The sequence below is a fragment of the Salvelinus alpinus genome, chromosome 6 (genome assembly GCF_045679555.1).
Source record: "Salvelinus alpinus chromosome 6, SLU_Salpinus.1, whole genome shotgun sequence".
NCBI classification, from domain to species: Eukaryota; Metazoa; Chordata; class Actinopteri; order Salmoniformes; family Salmonidae; genus Salvelinus; species Salvelinus alpinus.
In genome coordinates, this window is record NC_092091.1 from 60,467,030 (window position 1) to 60,484,225 (window position 17,196).

The 17,196-nt window shown below is 45.4% G+C and overlaps 1 protein-coding gene across 1 annotated transcript; it reads right to left on the reverse strand.

Moving 5' to 3' along the window:
• Nucleotides 1–870: 870 nt before the first annotated feature.
• On the reverse strand, nucleotides 871–3,113 carry LOC139579044 (GTPase IMAP family member 7-like). Its single transcript, XM_071407256.1, has 2 exons — nucleotides 2,864–3,113; nucleotides 871–2,048 (listed from the first exon to the last, which is right to left on the reverse strand). The coding sequence occupies exons 1-2, from the start codon at nucleotides 2,871–2,873 to the stop codon at nucleotides 1,213–1,215; spliced, it is 846 nt and encodes a 281-aa protein (XP_071263357.1). The 5' UTR covers nucleotides 2,874–3,113; the 3' UTR covers nucleotides 871–1,212.
• Between the last annotated feature and the right edge of the window lie 14,083 nt (nucleotides 3,114–17,196).

A 17,196-nucleotide genomic window follows, 5' to 3' on the forward strand; every position in this document is an offset into this window, starting at 1 on the left:
TTCCCCTCTCTAGGATGCCAATCTTTGATGGTTGTGACTAGAAGCAGTACAGCTACGACCAGAAGTGACTTTTCGTAGCAGGTTAGGAGAGCATTTTAGCTAACCCTAGCCCCATTCCTAACCTTAATCTAAGTCTCCTAACCTGTCCCATTAATTATCCTAACCTTCTGCATAAATTGTCCTCACCTGCTACAAAAAAGTCACTTCTGGTTGTTGCTGTACTCCCTCTAGTCCAGGGATGGGTAACTTCAGTCCCTGCTCTAACCAAAACCATCTTTGATCTCTGTCATGAAGTCCTAAATTTCCTGTCTGGTGATTGCCTAATGACCCACACCTGTTTGCCTCATTTCCTGATCTTAAAGTGATACTCCAGTCTCCTTTTCACCTCTAACACCTGATTTACTTAAAAGGCACATCTCAACAGGTTTTTGAGGTATGTCATAACATTGCACAAGTGGGGGGGGACTTTCCTATTTTGTTCTCTATTGTTCCTCAAGTAAGGGTGGCCGATGACATCACGGATTCCCATCAGACCAACTCCTTGAAGTTGTGTCTAATAAAAACGTTGTGTTAGTACTTTACTGTATTTATACTTGGGATATCTTATCACCAATAAAATATCAAAAATCACTAGAGGATGTTTTTAATTCTGCAGTACGCCCCGGGTAAACCAAGTTATGGCCCTCTAGTGATGGGAAGTTAGTGCTAATTTGGGGTTGGAGTTAAACTCTACAAGTAGACCTGGGTTCTTCCTTCTAAACAATCAAATGCATTCCTTCCTTGTAGTAAATCACTGATCTGACATGGGATTGTATAGGTGAACGCAGTAGTACAATTATTCTATAAACACAAACGTGTGAAAGACTGAGGTGCAGTTGAAGCAATAGCTTTAATACAGAATTCTGGGTACATGCAGTCACATTCAAATGTGTCCATGTTTTATCTGTTACACGGGATGATGGAAAAACACTGATATACTTCAGACATTTTAAGTTACCAGATTCAGCATTCAATGTTACAATTGTAAACAAAGGACATGAGTTTGTGGAGCCCAAGCTGGGCTTCACTCAAAGGGCAAATCAAGCTCTATCCTAATAATAAGTGACTGCATTAAAATGGATAGTTCTAATATTGCCGTGAATTTTTTATTCCATTGTCACATGCCTAATGCAATGCCATCTCACGATTAATTGTTTTTCTGACGACACCATCTCATAAGATACTACACCAATCACCGCTTGGAGGATTTTTTGTGTATTCATTTTCTCTTTCGGCTTCTATTCTGGCTTCTAATTCCTTGATTTTCCTTAGCATCTCTTGTTTTTTCTTTAGGAACTCTCCTTCATATTTTGCCTTTAGTTCCTCCTGCGCTCTGAGTGTCTCCTCTTCCTTCTCTCTCAGGATCCTCTTCTTCTCCTCTTCAATCGCCTTCTCAGCCTTTTGGAACATCTCAGTGGTGTAGTGGCTTCCTCCATTCATCGTGACCATCTTGTTTATCTTCTCAAGCAGCTCAGTGACCTGGGAGCGGTTCTTCTTATCTCTGTTGTTGAAGTCATGATACCGCCCACCGCAGTTGGCAATGACATCCTGAAGATCTGAAGAGGCACGTAAAAAGTCTTCAATTGTTTGTTCTTCTTCAAGCTGGTCTGCATTTGTGAAGAGGACCATGATGTATCTTGCTGCATCTTTTCCAAAGAATTCCTGAATCATCTCCACTGTGTCTTTCTCTTCCTGTGTGAATCTAACCAAAGCAATCACTACAAGGAACACATGGGGCCCAGGAGCAGAGAAGGAGATGCACTTAACAATCTTCTTCAGGGTCTTCTCTTGTGATAAGTTAGTGTCAAACAAGCCTGGAGTGTCAATAATAGCAACTTCTCTCCCATTCACCTCCCCTCTAGCCTTGTCACACTCTTTTGTCAGAGAAACAGGGGAAGGTTTAGACTCAAAAACTTTTTTCCCCATGATGGTGTTTGCTGTTGCACTCTTCCCAACTCCAGTCTTCCCAACCAGAACAATCCTCAGCGCCTCATTTTGGTTTTTCTGCACTGTTGGATGACAGAGACATTGTTGTTACTTTTCTTCTTGACATCAGAGTCAAACATGTTTGGTCTGTAGAACCTAAACTGTGCACAAAGTAGCAATGGCTTTCTATCAATTGAACTGTGTAAATGCAACTGCAACACGAAATGACAATAATCCTGTGCATTCTGCAATGAAATATAAAATATCACAAACAATTAATCTATCAAAACTGACTAAGCGTTATTGTGGTATGCGGAATTAACACGTCATTACACATCCGCACCAACAGGTGGTGCAGTACTGAATATGAGCTAGTGGTGCTGTTTGTCTCCCCCGCACCCGGCCACAGATATCAATTCTGCCTCAAACGAGAGTGGAAGAAGCTGTCTGTACAACAGAATTCACAGCAACGGCGCACACACAGGCAGAGAAGCACAATGGGAGGGGGTGTGCGGCGGGAGAGGGGGCGAAACGCTACATCAAGGACCGCATCTGTGTCGTGGCATCGACAAAGCATAATCTACAGTAGCAACAAATCAAGGCCCTAACCCGTGATTCTCGCTGACAAATAGTTGGCAACACTGGCTGCTACTGCATGTCTGTTACACCATGCTCAGGTTTAGTAATAAACCAATCAGTTTATAAAGAGCTACTCCCTCACTTCTTCCAAGGCATAAAGAGTTCCATCGGTTATTACAGTTATGGTTGAATCAAAAAGATTGTTAAAAAGCAAAGCAATGGCAGCATTTCATGCGTAGATGATTTTTGAAGAACATGAAAAACAAATACTAGACATGAGTGTCCATATGTCGTATTACCATGTAGGTAGGTTACTCACCACCAGCCATATTTGGGTGTTGTAGAGTCGATCCGTCAGGTCCTGTGAGAGAGAATGGATTTGTCCAGATAACAGAACTGCTCTTATAGTATCACTCATATGCGGTCCGCCCCATAGACACACCCACAGTATTCTCTTGGCAACAGCTCATTTTCGAAAGATATTTCCACGGCGGTGGCGGTCCAAACATTTAAACGACACACCCAATCCCCTCAACCCTCAAATTAAGTGGACACTTCTGATGACGTTTCATGACATCTGATGAGTATACACTTGCCGTCTGGGTCTTTGCGTGTCAAAAAAGATGTACGTCAAATAACACTATTTGATGTGTCAATATCAGGACCTGAATATCACTGCACGTCGCATAATAATTTAACACGTTCATACATTTTTTACGTAGTTATTACACATTGATTACACAATCACTCGTATTTCATATGTCACAACGATTCATCGATACTATGCTGTGATGCTGGTAAAGTTGTCTCGCGCACCTACAATGTTGGTCATAAAAAAAGCTAGCTAGCTCATGGATGCAAGTAATGTTCTTCCCCCAAAAAATAACAAAACGACATAATCTGTTTCAGTAGCTATGGTTAGCTAGCTAACTATATAGCTTGGTGTCATCTAAAATAGCCCTAATTTATAAAACAGTTCTTATTTGATTAATGGTGGTCGGGACCCATCTATGTGAAGCTAGACACAATAAGGATTAGCCACAATTGTGGACTTTTATAAGGGATTTGCGTCAATTCAAATCTGGTATCAGGACAAAATGTGATTCAGAGTCACCGAATATACTTCACCGGATGTAAGTAAACAGCTGTTCTTATACTGTGACAGACTAGTTCCAACCTGTCTGTTGGCCTATCACAGTAGAGGCTGAGCGTGGTTTAAACTTTGCTCAGCCTATCGCCGGCGCTCAGGCTAGTCCCACCCTCTTTGCGGTCTTTGGTGTCCCGGCGCTGTTGCTGTGTAGATTACGCTCCCTCACCCCAGAGGCTGAGGTCAGACAGCTCTGCAACATTGTCTGAGTTATTTGCACCTGTATACAAAAGCACACTGTTCTCGCTCAAGGCTAACCACAGCTTCCCAGCACACTTATCTGGGGCTAACTGTTACTTCCAGCACACACACACAGACACCCAGGCGCCCAGGCTAACAGTTGCTAATATTATATCACATGTGATATAGCATTGGGTTATAGTGCAATAAACACCAATCCTAACACTTTGCGGTTAGCCTTTAAAATAAAAGTATGTCTTTGACAGTGATGCAAATTAATACAAACAGTAGAATTGTGCCATAATTGAATAGATCATGCTAAACGAGGTTGGAATGTTAAATAAATTCAACAAAAAACAATAATTTGTTAATTTTACAAAAATCTGTTGAAATCAAACTGGACGTATTATACTTTAGAATTGCATTGGGGACATACTTTTTCACTGTACAGCTTTACCTATGGAGTGTGGATCAATGACATGGGGTAGCAGTCTACTCAGTAACACCCAGAGAACATTAGCGTCGTAGCTCTTATTGCGGGACTCTGAAACAACTGTGAATCTTGCTACATTTATTGTCAACATATGTGTATTGAACACTATTCCCGAGGAAAAACAATACTGTGTGGATGTTTTGGAGTCTGATAACTCTGAGGAGAATGTTGGGAAAAAAATATATTGGGTATTGAGTAGACTGATACCCCATTTCATTGATCCCCAATCCTTAGCTAAAGCTGTACAGTGCAATATGAATGTCAATACACACAATAGGCTGACTGGGGAGTTGATCAAATCAAATCAAATTGTATTACATACACATGGTTAGCAGATGTTAATGTGAGTGTAGTGAAATGCTTGTGCTTCTAGTTCCGACCGTGCAGTAATATCTAACAAGTAATCTAATAATTTCACAACAACTACCCTATACACACAAGTGTAAAGGAATGAATAAGAATATGTACATATAAATATATGGATGAGCGATTGCTGAACGGCATAGGCAAGATGCAGTAGATGGTGTAGAGTACAGTATATACATATGAGATGAGTAACGTAGGGTATGTAAACATTATATAAAGTGTCATTGTTTGAATGACTAGTGATATATTCATTACATCCAATTATTAATTATTAAAGTGGCTAGAGATTGAGTCTGTATGTTGGCAGCAGCCACTCGATGTTAGTGACGGCTGTTTAACAGTCTGATGGCCTTGAGATAGAAGCTGTTTTTCAGTCTATCGGTCCCAGCTTTGAGGCACCTGTACTGACCTCGCCTTCTGGATGATAGCGGGGTGAACAGGCAGTGGCTCGGGTGGTTGTTGTCCTTGATGATCTTTTTGGCCTTCCTGTGGCATCGGGTGGTGTAGGTGTCCTGGAGGGCAGGTAGTTTGCCCCCGGTGATGCATTGTGCAGTCCTCACTACCCTCTGGAGAGCCTTACGGTTGTGGGCGGAGTAGTTGCCGTACCAGGCGGTGATACAGCCCGACAGGCATAGGCGGAAATCCCAGGGGGGACGGGGGGGACACTACCCCCCCCCCCCCCCCCATCCTGGGAAAAATATGATTTGTCCCCCCCAATCTATCACTGTAAACATAACTATGTAATTTCAATAATATTATTAATAATACGCAATGAAAGCACTTGTGCTGATTATAGACACTTAATAGCGCGTTTTTAAGTTTCAAAAGATTGCGACCCCCCCTGCCCTTTGCCTCACAATGGTTTGATCCACTGCCAGTTCTTTAGCTGGCAAGGTAATAGAGGGTTTGTATCTACTGTCCAAAAGGCACTCAATGTACGTAACTGACGTGAGGTTAATCCAGTCAATCTCGCCATAGCAATGTTTTTTTTTAAATGTTGGCAGGGTTCACACACTAGCTGAATTTGCAGAGCTAGCGCGCAAACTAAAGCAAACATTAACTAGCAAGCTAGCTAGTACCTATTCCATTAATGTGGTGTCGTCAAAGATGGAATCTTTGTTATCGTCAGATTATTCCAAGATCAGCATGTAGCTGTAGTGCTTCGAAGTCCATGTGATAAGGTTAGAGATAAACTCAACTCCAAACGGAACAGAACTACACTCTCTTCTACCATTGTCTTAAATATCTTTAATGGTCTCGTTGCAAAAGCTAAATTGTCGCTAGTGAACTTATTTTATTTTATTTCACCTTTATTTAACCAGGTAGCAAAGATTATAGCAAACACCACAGAAACGGAATTGGTGCTCGCTAGCTTTACAAATTCAGCTATTGTTGGAATCCAGTCAATATGAAACAAACTATATTAAAATTTCAAAAGGTTGCAGCATATGTTGTGTAAATGTGTGTGTGTGCAGCTAGACCGGCCAGCCAGCCAGCCAGGTAGAAAAATGACAAAAAAAAGTAAAAAGACGGACATCAGAGTATTTTTCAGTACACCAAAACGCAAAGTAAGAACTCTAGTAGCCTAATATCTCAAAGAATAGTTGATAAAATGTTCATAAGAAAGAAGTGAAATTCTAATGGAAATGTTTCACAATGATGTCATTAGGCAGAGCAGGCAACAGATGGCACACAGACAGCAGAGCTAGGGACAGACTGGCAGAGACAGGGAGTCTCAGGTAAGTTTGTTGAGTCTTTGTTTGGCAACATTATGAAAGGTTCTCAATTTTTTTGACTTGTAAAATAGGGACATAATTGGAAAATGCCATGGATACCCCCGCTCTCAACTTAAACTGGTGACTAAACTAAGATTTGTTTACGGCAATGGTATTGCTGTTGTGATTAATTGTGTAGTTTTGGGTACCGGTAGTTAGGAGTACGGCAAACACCTTATTTCTTTTCTAGGAGACAGACTGAGTCAGATAGGGTGGTGAAAGTGAAAGAGCCAGGGAGAGAGACTTCAGAGAACAATGTCACAGCCATGGCAGGACCAGGTGTCACCCTTGTTGCCAGCAGCACCAGTATAGGGGATAGTGGCACAGCATTGTCCAGTTACCTCAGTGATGACACAAAACCATATCAGCCACACCCACAATTTATAGAACCGCAAACTCTTGCCAACAGAGTGTTGACGTTTCAAGAGGCCCCAAAGCACAGAATGAAATTCTGAACATCATGGCCAATACAGTCATTCGAGGTATTGCAGCTGAGATTAGGTCTCTTCCGATTGTACAATTTTCATTAATTGTTGATAGTACTCAAGATGTCTCTGGTGCTGAACAGGAGAGTGTCTGTCTGCGTTATGTTGACCATGACCTTGTCCCTCACGAGGAGTTTATTGGGCTATACAGGGTGTCGGAGACAACAGGCGAGGGCATTGCGAAAGTGGCAACTGAAGTGTTGTTGAGGCTCAATTTGCCCATGTCTGGCTTACGTGGGCAGAGTTACGATGGTGCCTCAAACATGGCAGGAAAATACACAGGTGCACAGGCAATTGTGAGGAGGCAGCAGCCATTAGCCCTCTATGTCCATTGTGGAGCACACTGTGTAAATCTGATTACACAGGCTGGCTGCTCAGCCTCCCCACTGATCCGGGATTCCCTTTCTTGGGTCCATCAGTTAGGTGTCCTCTATGGCCAGTCAGGAAAGTTTAAGAGCATGTTTGAATCAATTTCCACGTCCAAAGATACAAATCTGACCACGCTGGAACCCCTATGTCCAACAAGGTGGACTGTGCGGAATACTGCTAATAGAGCTGTGCTAGGGCAGTATGAGTGGGTACTAAGCAGCCTAGAGGAGATGGCAAAATCTGCATCCAAGACAGCTTCAACTGCCAGTGGCTTATTCGAGCACTTCAGAAAAGGCAAGACTGTGTTGGGCCTCACACTTGCCTCTGCTGTTCTTGGAGAGCTTGAATGCCTAAACATTTCACTGCAGAAGAAAACTCAGACTGTCTCTGGTATACAGGCTGCAGTCGAGTGTGTGCGGTCATCTTTTAGGGGCACGAGAAATGACGAAAGCTACCTTGCACTGTATGAGAAAGCAACAACATTGATTAACTCTATTGAATCCATTGAGACACACTCAAGACGATTTGCTGGTAAAGCAGTGGATCATATAGGGCAGAATTTTTAAAGGGTTGGATGGTGTGGAGGTTCAATTTGGCGACCGTTTTGACCAGGACAGTCTAAATGTCCTGTAAAAGTTGGAAAGAGCGCTTCTCACGAGGGAGTTGGATGAGTCTCTAGATCAGTACCCTGAGCTGAACATAGATTCTCTTTTAGTGCAGATCCCTCTCTTTCACAACAAATACCCCTGTAGCAGCAGTGGAGAGGCAGCAGAGGTCCTCAGGAAGCATCCAGTGGAGGTGCGGGCGTTGTTTGACCAAGTTGAGGTGCTGATCAGAATTTTGTTTGTGGTGCCAGTGTCTTCATGTGAGGCTGAGAGGAGTTTCAGTGCACTCCGCAGGTTGAAGACTTGGCTACGGGCTAGCATGTGCCAAGAGAGACTGAACGGCATAGTTGTCTGTAATGTACATGAAGACAGGCTTGACAGTTTCAAGAGGGAAAATATCGGCCAGCAATTTGTTGGATCCATTGAAACCCGCAAACATATGTTCGGTTCTTTTGTTCAGTAGTGTGTATAGCAGTGGTTCTCAACCTTTTTTGGGTTACTGGAACCCCTGCATATTTTGAGGCAAGGCAGGCAAGGTTTTGAGCGGTCCTCAGGGACCTCCACTCTATATTATATGTAAATTACTGGAAATCTTGTGGTACTGACTACATTCATTACACGGACCCCTTGCAATTAGTCCATGGACCCCTGTTTGAGAACCCCTGGTGTAATTGATATTTGTTCTTTTGTTTAGTAGTTTTCAGTTTTTAGTACATGACAGTACACTTACAAATTATTTATTTCATGTTATTTTATTTAAAATGGCATACTTTGTGCGACATACTTGTCCATAGCTGCTGTTTGAAGAGTTGAGACACCGACTGAAGGATATTTTGTTTGATTTATTTGGGTTTTTCATTTAAGTAGTTATTTTGCTTTTAGAACTGTACTTATTTTAAGCTTTTTGTTTTTGTAAAGCTATTGTAGTAGACTCGGGCCAGTGGCACATATTTAATGACTATATAAATGTATCAGAAAAAGTAAAATTAAAAGGTCAATTCAATACTGAGACCAACTTTGTGATGGTTCTCTATGGAGATTCTTTTTTTATTTTTCCGTTATTTTACCAGGTAAGTTGACTGAGAACACGTTCTCATTTGCAGCAACGACCTGGGGAATAGTTACAGGGGAGAGGAGGGGGATGAATGAGCCAATTGTGATCACACCATGTTCATTGTATTTATGAAAACTACACCCATACAGTGTACAGTACCATTGCCACCTACTGGCCTTTCTTGATATTGCTGGTTGTAAGTACGAATACCTGCATACATACTGGACTGGTAAGGAGCACTGCTATAACTATTATTATTAGTAGTATTATAATGATTTAAACATTTGAACAAGTTGGGAAAACCCTTCAGTTAACTACTGTACCTATCAATTATCCAGTTGTTGGAATTATGGTTCCTCAATATACATTTAACATATTACAACGTAGGCTATGTGTTACAGCACTACTTTTGGTGTCCCCCTCAGGAATTGCTCTTGAGAAAATGTCATGTAATTGTCCCCTCCAAGGTTGATATCAGATTTTCACCCCTGCCGACAGGATGCTCTCGGTTGCGCATCTGTAAAAGTTTGTGAGTGTTTTTGGTGACAAGCCAAATTTCTTCAGCCTCCTGTGGACCATTTCAGTTTGTCCATGATGTGTACGCCGAGGAACTTAAAACTTTACACCTTCTCCACTACTGTCCCGTCGATGTGGATAGGGCGGTGCTCCCTGCTGTTTCCTGAAGTCCACGATCATCTCCTTTGTTTTGTTGACATTGAGTGTGAGGTTATTTTCCTGACACCACACTCCAAGGGCCCTCACCTCCTCCCTGTAGGCCGTCTCGTCGTTGTTGGTAATCAAGCCTACCACTGTAGTGTCGTCTGCAAACTTGATGATTGAGTTGTAGGCGTGCATGGCCACACAGTCATGGGTGAACAGGGAGTACAGGAGAGGGCTGAGAACACACCCTTGTGGGGCCCCAGTGTTGAGGATCGGCGGGGTGAAGATGTTTCCTTCCGTCACCACCTGGGGGTGGCCCGTCAGAAAGTCCAGGACCCAGTTGCACAGGGCGGGGTCGAGACCATAGGTATTCCTCTTGTCCAGATGGATTAGGGCAGTGTTCAGTGTGATTGCAATTGCGTTGTCTGTGTACCTATTGGGGTGGTAAGCAAATTGGAGTGGGTCTAGGGTGTCAGGTAGGGTGGAGGTGATATGATCCTTGACTAGTCTCTCAAAGCACTTCATGATGACGGAAGTGAGTGCTATGGGGTGATAGTCGTTTAGCTCAGTTACCTTAACTTTCTTGGGAACAGGAACAATGGTGGCCCTCTTGAAGCTTGGAGGAACAGCAGACGGGGATAGGGATTGATTGAATATGTCCGTAAACACACCAGCCAGCTGGTCTGCGCATGCTCTGAGGACGCGGCTAGGGATGCCGTCTGGGCCGGCAGCCTTGCGAGGGTGAACACGTTTAAATGTTTTACTCACGTTGGCTGCGGTGAAGGAGAGCCCGCAGGTTTTGGTAGCGGGCCATGTCAGTGGCACTGTATTGTCCTCAAAGCGAGCAAAGAAGTTGCGACAGGGCTGATTTTCTTTTTGTAGTCCGTGATTCACTGTCTCGTGTCTGAGCCGTTGAATTGCGACTCTACTTTGTCTCTATACTGACGCTTAGCTTGTTTGATTGATTTCACACAGTCACAGTCCCGCGATAAGAGCTACAACGCTAATATTTGCATAAACTCTTCACAGTTGTGTTCTGTGGGTGTCACCGAGTAGACTGATACCCCATTTCGCCTCCAGAGACGGCCTCCAGAGACAGCCTCCAGCCCGGAGCCTCCAGAGACGGCCTCCAGCCCGAAGCCTCCAGAGACGGCCTCCAGCCCGGAGCCTCCAGAGACGCCCTTCAGTCCGCAGCTTCCAGAGTCGCCCTTCAGTCCGGAGCTTCCAGAGTCGCCCTTCAGTCCGGAGCTTCCAGAGTCGCCCTTCAGTCCGGAGCTTCCAGAGTCGCCCTTCAGTCCGGAGCTTCCAGAGTCGCCCTTCAGTCCGGAGCTTCCAGAGGCGCCCTTCAGTCCGGAGCTTCCAGAGGCGCCCTTCAGTCCGGAGCTTCCAGAGACGCCCTTCAGTCCGGAGCTTCCAGAGGCGCCCTTCAGTCCGGAGCTTCCAGAGGCGCCCTTCAGTCCGGAGCTTCCAACGAGGGTCCCCAGTCCGGGGCCCGGCTACGAGGGTGCCCAGTCCGGCCCCCGCTACGAGGGTCCCCAGTCCGGGGCCCGCTACGAGGGTCCCCAGGCCGGGGTTGGCGGCGAGGGTACCCGCTCTAGAGGCGCCACCTAAGTGGGCCAAGCCAGAGGTGGAGCGGGGTCTACGTCCCTCACCAGAGCCGCCACCGCGGTGAAATGCCCACCCAGACCCTCCCCTCCGCCCTGACCATAGAGAGCTTTTTATGTCTCTATTTTGGTTTGGTCAGGGTGTGATTTGGGTTGGCATTCTATGTTCATTTTCTATGTTTTGCATTTCTTTGTGTTTGGCCGGGTGTGGTTCTCAATCAGAGGCAGCTGTCTATCGTTGTCTCTGATTGAGAACCATACTTGGGTATCTTTTCCCCACCGATGCTTTGTGGGTAGTTGTTTTCTGTTTTGTGTTTCTGCACCTGACAGAACGGTTTCGGTTTCGTTCGTTCTTTTGTTATTTAGTGTTCGCTATTATTTTTAACTTTGGAACACATTCAAGAACCTCCAGTAGCTAACCAGCTAATCAGCTACAAGCTATTTAGTCATTTTTAGCCACTGCTAGCGGCTTTTACCTTCTGCATCAGACACCAGCCCTGTTCTTAGCCTGGATATTACTCGCCAATCTACCAGCATCGGACTGTCTCTCCACAACAACGCCGGATTCCTGCCGTAATCCCTGAGCCACTACTTCTGATCCTCACAGCTAGCTTGCAGCTAGCTAGCTCACAGCTTGCAGCTAGCTAGCTTGCACCCTCCGTGGCACCCAGTACCGAAGCTATCCCTGAGGCCCACCCCCGGCCTACTCAGCTGTTTACCCGAACCACACTCATACACGACTAGAGCCCAATACTCCACCGGATCCTTGCTGTTAACTCTGGACCTTGGCACCGGATCACCACTGCTACCGATTGGCTATAGTGGCTAACGCCACTGCCACGAAGCTGGCACCAGTTAGCAAACAAAATACTACAATACCTCTTTCGCCGTCTGGCTTGGATTCTCTGTCGACACGGCGCCCCGCCGCACCACCACCGCACCACCACCACCTGGTCTGCCGACGAATACTCCATCCGCTGTGCCCTCAACCGGCCTCCGTCTGAGCAGACCACCCCCGGGCTACTAACTTTAAACGCCGCGTGCTAGCGTGGTGACGGCTTCCCTGTTCCATCTACTGTTCCCCCCTGGACACTATGATCACTTGGCTACATAGCTGATGCCTGCTGGACTGTCCATTAATCACGGTACTCCATTCTGTTTATTTGTGTTTATCTGTCGGCCCCAGCCGCGAACTCAGGCTCTGTGTGTAGTTAATCCGACCTTCTCTGCCTAGTCATCGCCATTTTACCTGCTGTTGTTGTGTTAGCTGACTAGCTGCTGTTGTCTCACCTGTTGTTTTAGCTAGCTCTCCCAATCAAGACCTGCGATTACTTTATGCCTTACTATATGTCTCTCTCAAATATCAATATGCCTTGTATACTGTTGTTCGGGTTAGTCATCATTGTTTCAGTTTACAATGGAGCCCGTAGTTCCACTCCTAATACCTCTGTTACCTCCTTTGTCCCACCTCCCACACATGCGGTGACCTCACCCATTATAACCAGCATGTCCAGAGATACTACCTCTCTTATCCTCACCCAGTGCCTGGGCTTACCTCCGCTGTACCCGCACCCCACCATACCCCTGTCAGCACATTATGCCCTGAATATATTCTACCACGCCCATAAATCTGCTCCTTTTATTCCTTGTCCCCAACGCTCTAGGCGACCAGTTTTGATAGCCTTTAGCCGCACCCTCATCCTACTACTCCTCTGTTCCTCGGGTGATGTGGAGGTAAACCCAGGCCCTGCATGTCCCCAGGCACCCTCATTTGTTGACTTCTGTGATCGAAAAAGCCTTGGTTTCATGCATGTCAACATCAGAAGCCTCCTCCCTAAGTTTGTTTTACTCACTGCTTTAGCACACTCTGCCAACCCTGATGTCCTTGCCGTGTCTGAATCCTGGTTTAGGAAGGCCACCAAAAATTCTGAGATTTCCATACCCAACTATAACACTTTCCGTCAAGATAGAACTGCCAAAGGGGGAGGAGTTGCAATCTACTGCAGAGATAGCCTGCAAAGTTCTGTCATACTTTCCAGGTCTATGCCCAAACAGTTCGAACTTCTAATTTTAAAAATTAATCTCTCCAGAAATAAGTCTCTCACTGTTGCCGCCTGCTACCGACCCCCCTCAGCTCCCAGCTGTGCCCTGGACACCATCTGTGAATTGATCGCCCCCATCTAGCTTCAGAGTTTGTCCTGTTAGGTGACCTAAACTGGGATATGCTTAACACACCGGCAGTCCTACAATCTAAGCTAGATGCCCTCAATCTCACACAAATCATCAAGGAACCCACCAGGTACAACCCTAAATCCGTAAACATGGGCACCCTAATAGACATTATCCTGACCAACTTGCCCTCCAAATACACCTCTGCTGTCTTCAATCAGGATCTCAGCGATCACTGCCTCATTGCCTGTATCCGCTACGGGTCCGCGGTCAAACGACCACCCCTCATCACTGTCAAACTCTCCCTAAAACACTTCTGCGAGCAGGCCTTTCTAATCGACCTGGCCCGGGTATCCTGGAAGGATATTGACCTCATCCTTGTCAGTTGAGGATGCGTGGTCATTCTTTAAAAGTAACTTTCTCACCATCTTAGACAAGCATGCTCCGTTCAAAAAATGCAGAACTAAGAACAGATATAACCCTTGGTTCACTCCAGACCTGACTGCCCTCGACCAGCACAAAAACATCCTGTGGCGAACTGCAATAGCATCGAATAGTCCCCGCGATATGCAACTGTTCAGGGAAGTCAGGAACCAATACACGCAGTCAGTCAGGAAAGCAAAGGCCAGCTTTTTCAAGCAGAAATTTGCATCCTGTAGCTCTAACTCCAAAAAGTTCTGGGACACTGTAAAGTCCATGGAGAACAAGAGCACCTCCTCCTAGCTGCCCACTGCACTGAGGCTAGGTAACACGGTCACCACCGATAAATCCGTGATAATCGAAGACTTCAACAAGCATTTCTCAACGGCTGGCCATGCCTTCCTCCTGGCTACTCCAACCTTGGCCAACAGCTCCGCCCCCCCGCTGCTACTCGCCCAAGCCTCCCCAGCTTCTCCTTTACCCAAATCCAGATAGCAGATGTTCTGAAAGAGCTGCAAAACCTGGACCCATACAAATCAGCTGGGCTTGACAATTTGGACCCTCTATTTCTGAAACTGTCCGCCGCCATTGTCGCACCCCCTATTACCAGCCTGTTCAACCTCTCCTTCGTATCATCTGAGATCCCCAAGGATTGGAAAGCTGCCGCGGTCATCCCCCTCTTCAAAGGGGGAGACACCCTGGACCCAAACTGTTACAGACCTATATCCAACCTGCCCTGCCTATCTAAGGTCTTCGAAAGCCAAGTCAAAAAAACAGATCACTGACCATCTCGAATCCCACCGTACCTTCTCCGCTGTGCAATCCGGTTTCCGAGCCGGTCACGGGTGCACCTCAGCCACGCTCAAGGTACTAAACGATATCATAACCGCCATCGATAAAAGACAGTACTGTGCAGCCGTCTTCATCGACCTGGCCAAGGCTTTCGACTCTGTCAATCACCATATTCTTATCGGCAGACTCAGCAGCCTCGGTTTTTCTAATGACTGCCTTGCCTGGTTCACCAACTACTTCGCAGACAGAGTTCAGTGTGTCAAATCGGAGGGCATGTTGTCCGGTCCTCTGGCAGTCTCTATGGGGGTACCACAGGGTTCAATTCTCGGGCCGACTCTTTTCTCTGTATATATCAATGATGTTGCTCTTGCTGCGGGCGATTCCCTGATCCACCTCTACGCAGACGACACCATTCTGTATACTTCTGGCCCTTCCTTGGACACTGTGCTATCTAACCTCCAAACGAGCTTCAATGCCATACAACACTCCTTCCGTGGCCTCCAACTGCTCTTAAACGCTAGTAAAACCAAATGCATGCTTTTCAACCGGTCGCTGCCTGCACCCGCACGCCCGACTAGCATCACCACCCTGGATGGTTCCGACCTAGAATATGTGGACATCTATAAGTACCTAGGTGTCTGGCTAGACTTCAAACTCTCCTTCCAGACTCATATCAAACATCTCCAATCCAAAATCAAATCTAGAGTCGGCTTTCTATTTCGCAACAAAGCCTCCTTCACTCACGCCGCCAAACTTACCATAGTAAAACTGACTATCCTACCGATCCTCGACTTTGGCGATGTCATCTACAAAATAGCTTCCAATACTCTACTCAGCAAACTGGATGCAGTTTATCACAGTGCCATCCGTTTTGTTACTAAAGCACCTTATACCACCCACCACTGCGACCTGTATGCTCTAGTCGGCTGGCCCTCGCTACATGTTCGTCGTCAGACTCACTGGCTCCAGGTCATCTACAAGGCTATGCTAGGTAAAGCGCCGCCTTATCTCAGTTCACTGGTCACGATGGCTACACCCACCCGTAGCACGCGCTCCAGCAGGTGTATCTCACTGATCATCCCTAAAGCCAAAACCTCATTTGGCCGCCTTTCCTTCCAGTTCTCTGCTGCCTGCGACTGGAACGAATTGCAAAAATCTCTGAAGTTGGAGACTTTTATCTCCCTCAACAACTTTAAACATCTGCTATCTGAGCAGCTAACCGATCGCTGCAGCTGTACATAGTCCATCGGTATATAGCCCACCCAATTTACCTACCTCATCCCCATACTGTTTTTATTTATTTACTTTTCTGCTCTTTTGAACACCAGTATCTCTACTTGCACATGATCATCTGATGATTTATCACCCCAGTGTTAATCTGCTAAATTGTAATTATTCGCTCCTATGGCCTATTTATTTTCTACCTCCTCATGCCTTTTGCACACATTGTATATAGATTCTCTTTTTTTCATTTTTTCCCCCTACTATGTTATTGACTTGTTTATTGTTTACTCCATGTGTAACTCTGTGTTGTTGTCTGTTCACACTGCTATGCTTTATTTTGGCCAGGTCGCAGTTGCAAATGAGAACTTGTTCTCAACTAGCCTACCTGGTTAAATAAAGGTGAAATAAAAAATGTGTTCAGTTTTATTAATAAATCATGAACACTTACCACGCTGCACTTTGGTCCACTCCTTCTTCAACAGACGATCGTTACACATATGTACTACTGAAGGTCAAATTTTTCTGGGATGTGAATCTACTCTTCAGAGCCCAATTTGAATTGTTGTAGCTCTTACTGCTCATGGTAATGTATTTGTTACATCCTTGGTAGTGAATGCCATGTATTGGAGGACACTATTACGTTACACAACAAGACTAAAGTAATAGGGTCAATTCATGTATGGAATTTGGCAGTTTATTCAATAAATTGACAGAATAAGATTTGGAGGGTGAGGGGCCAGAACACACAGCGAGTCATTAGCCTGCAGTACAGTTTGTGGGCAGAGGTTGAGATAGCAAAGCCTGTATCAAATATTAAAGAGCATCTCTGAGTGTAAGTCACGTGATTTAATAGAAAATGTGTGTTAAGTCCTGCCTCTCCCATCTCCTCATTGGGTTATAGAAGCAGATACTCACGTACCATCTCCTCATTGGTTCTACCCACGTGGCTGACTGAAAGACTAACGCCGTGTTAGTCACATGATTGCAAAGAAAAGGTATCTGCAGTTTGCGTCCCACTCAAGGCAGACTACAAGTTGCCCTTAGACACAGATCTAGGCTCAGTTTACGCAACACCAATACCTACCTAAACCACTTGGGGAGGAAACACAACTGATCTTAGGTAGGTTTCTACTGCAAGGCTCCTTATTAACTAAAAGGCACTTCACTTTGCCCTGTCGTTGTAACCTTATGTTACACCCTTATCTTTACAGGTAGAAAAATGAAGTTCCCATTTCTGTCTTAATACAGAAGGTTACTCACTATCCATGTTCAGGCGACATCATCTATATGAACACAGTTGCAACTTCAT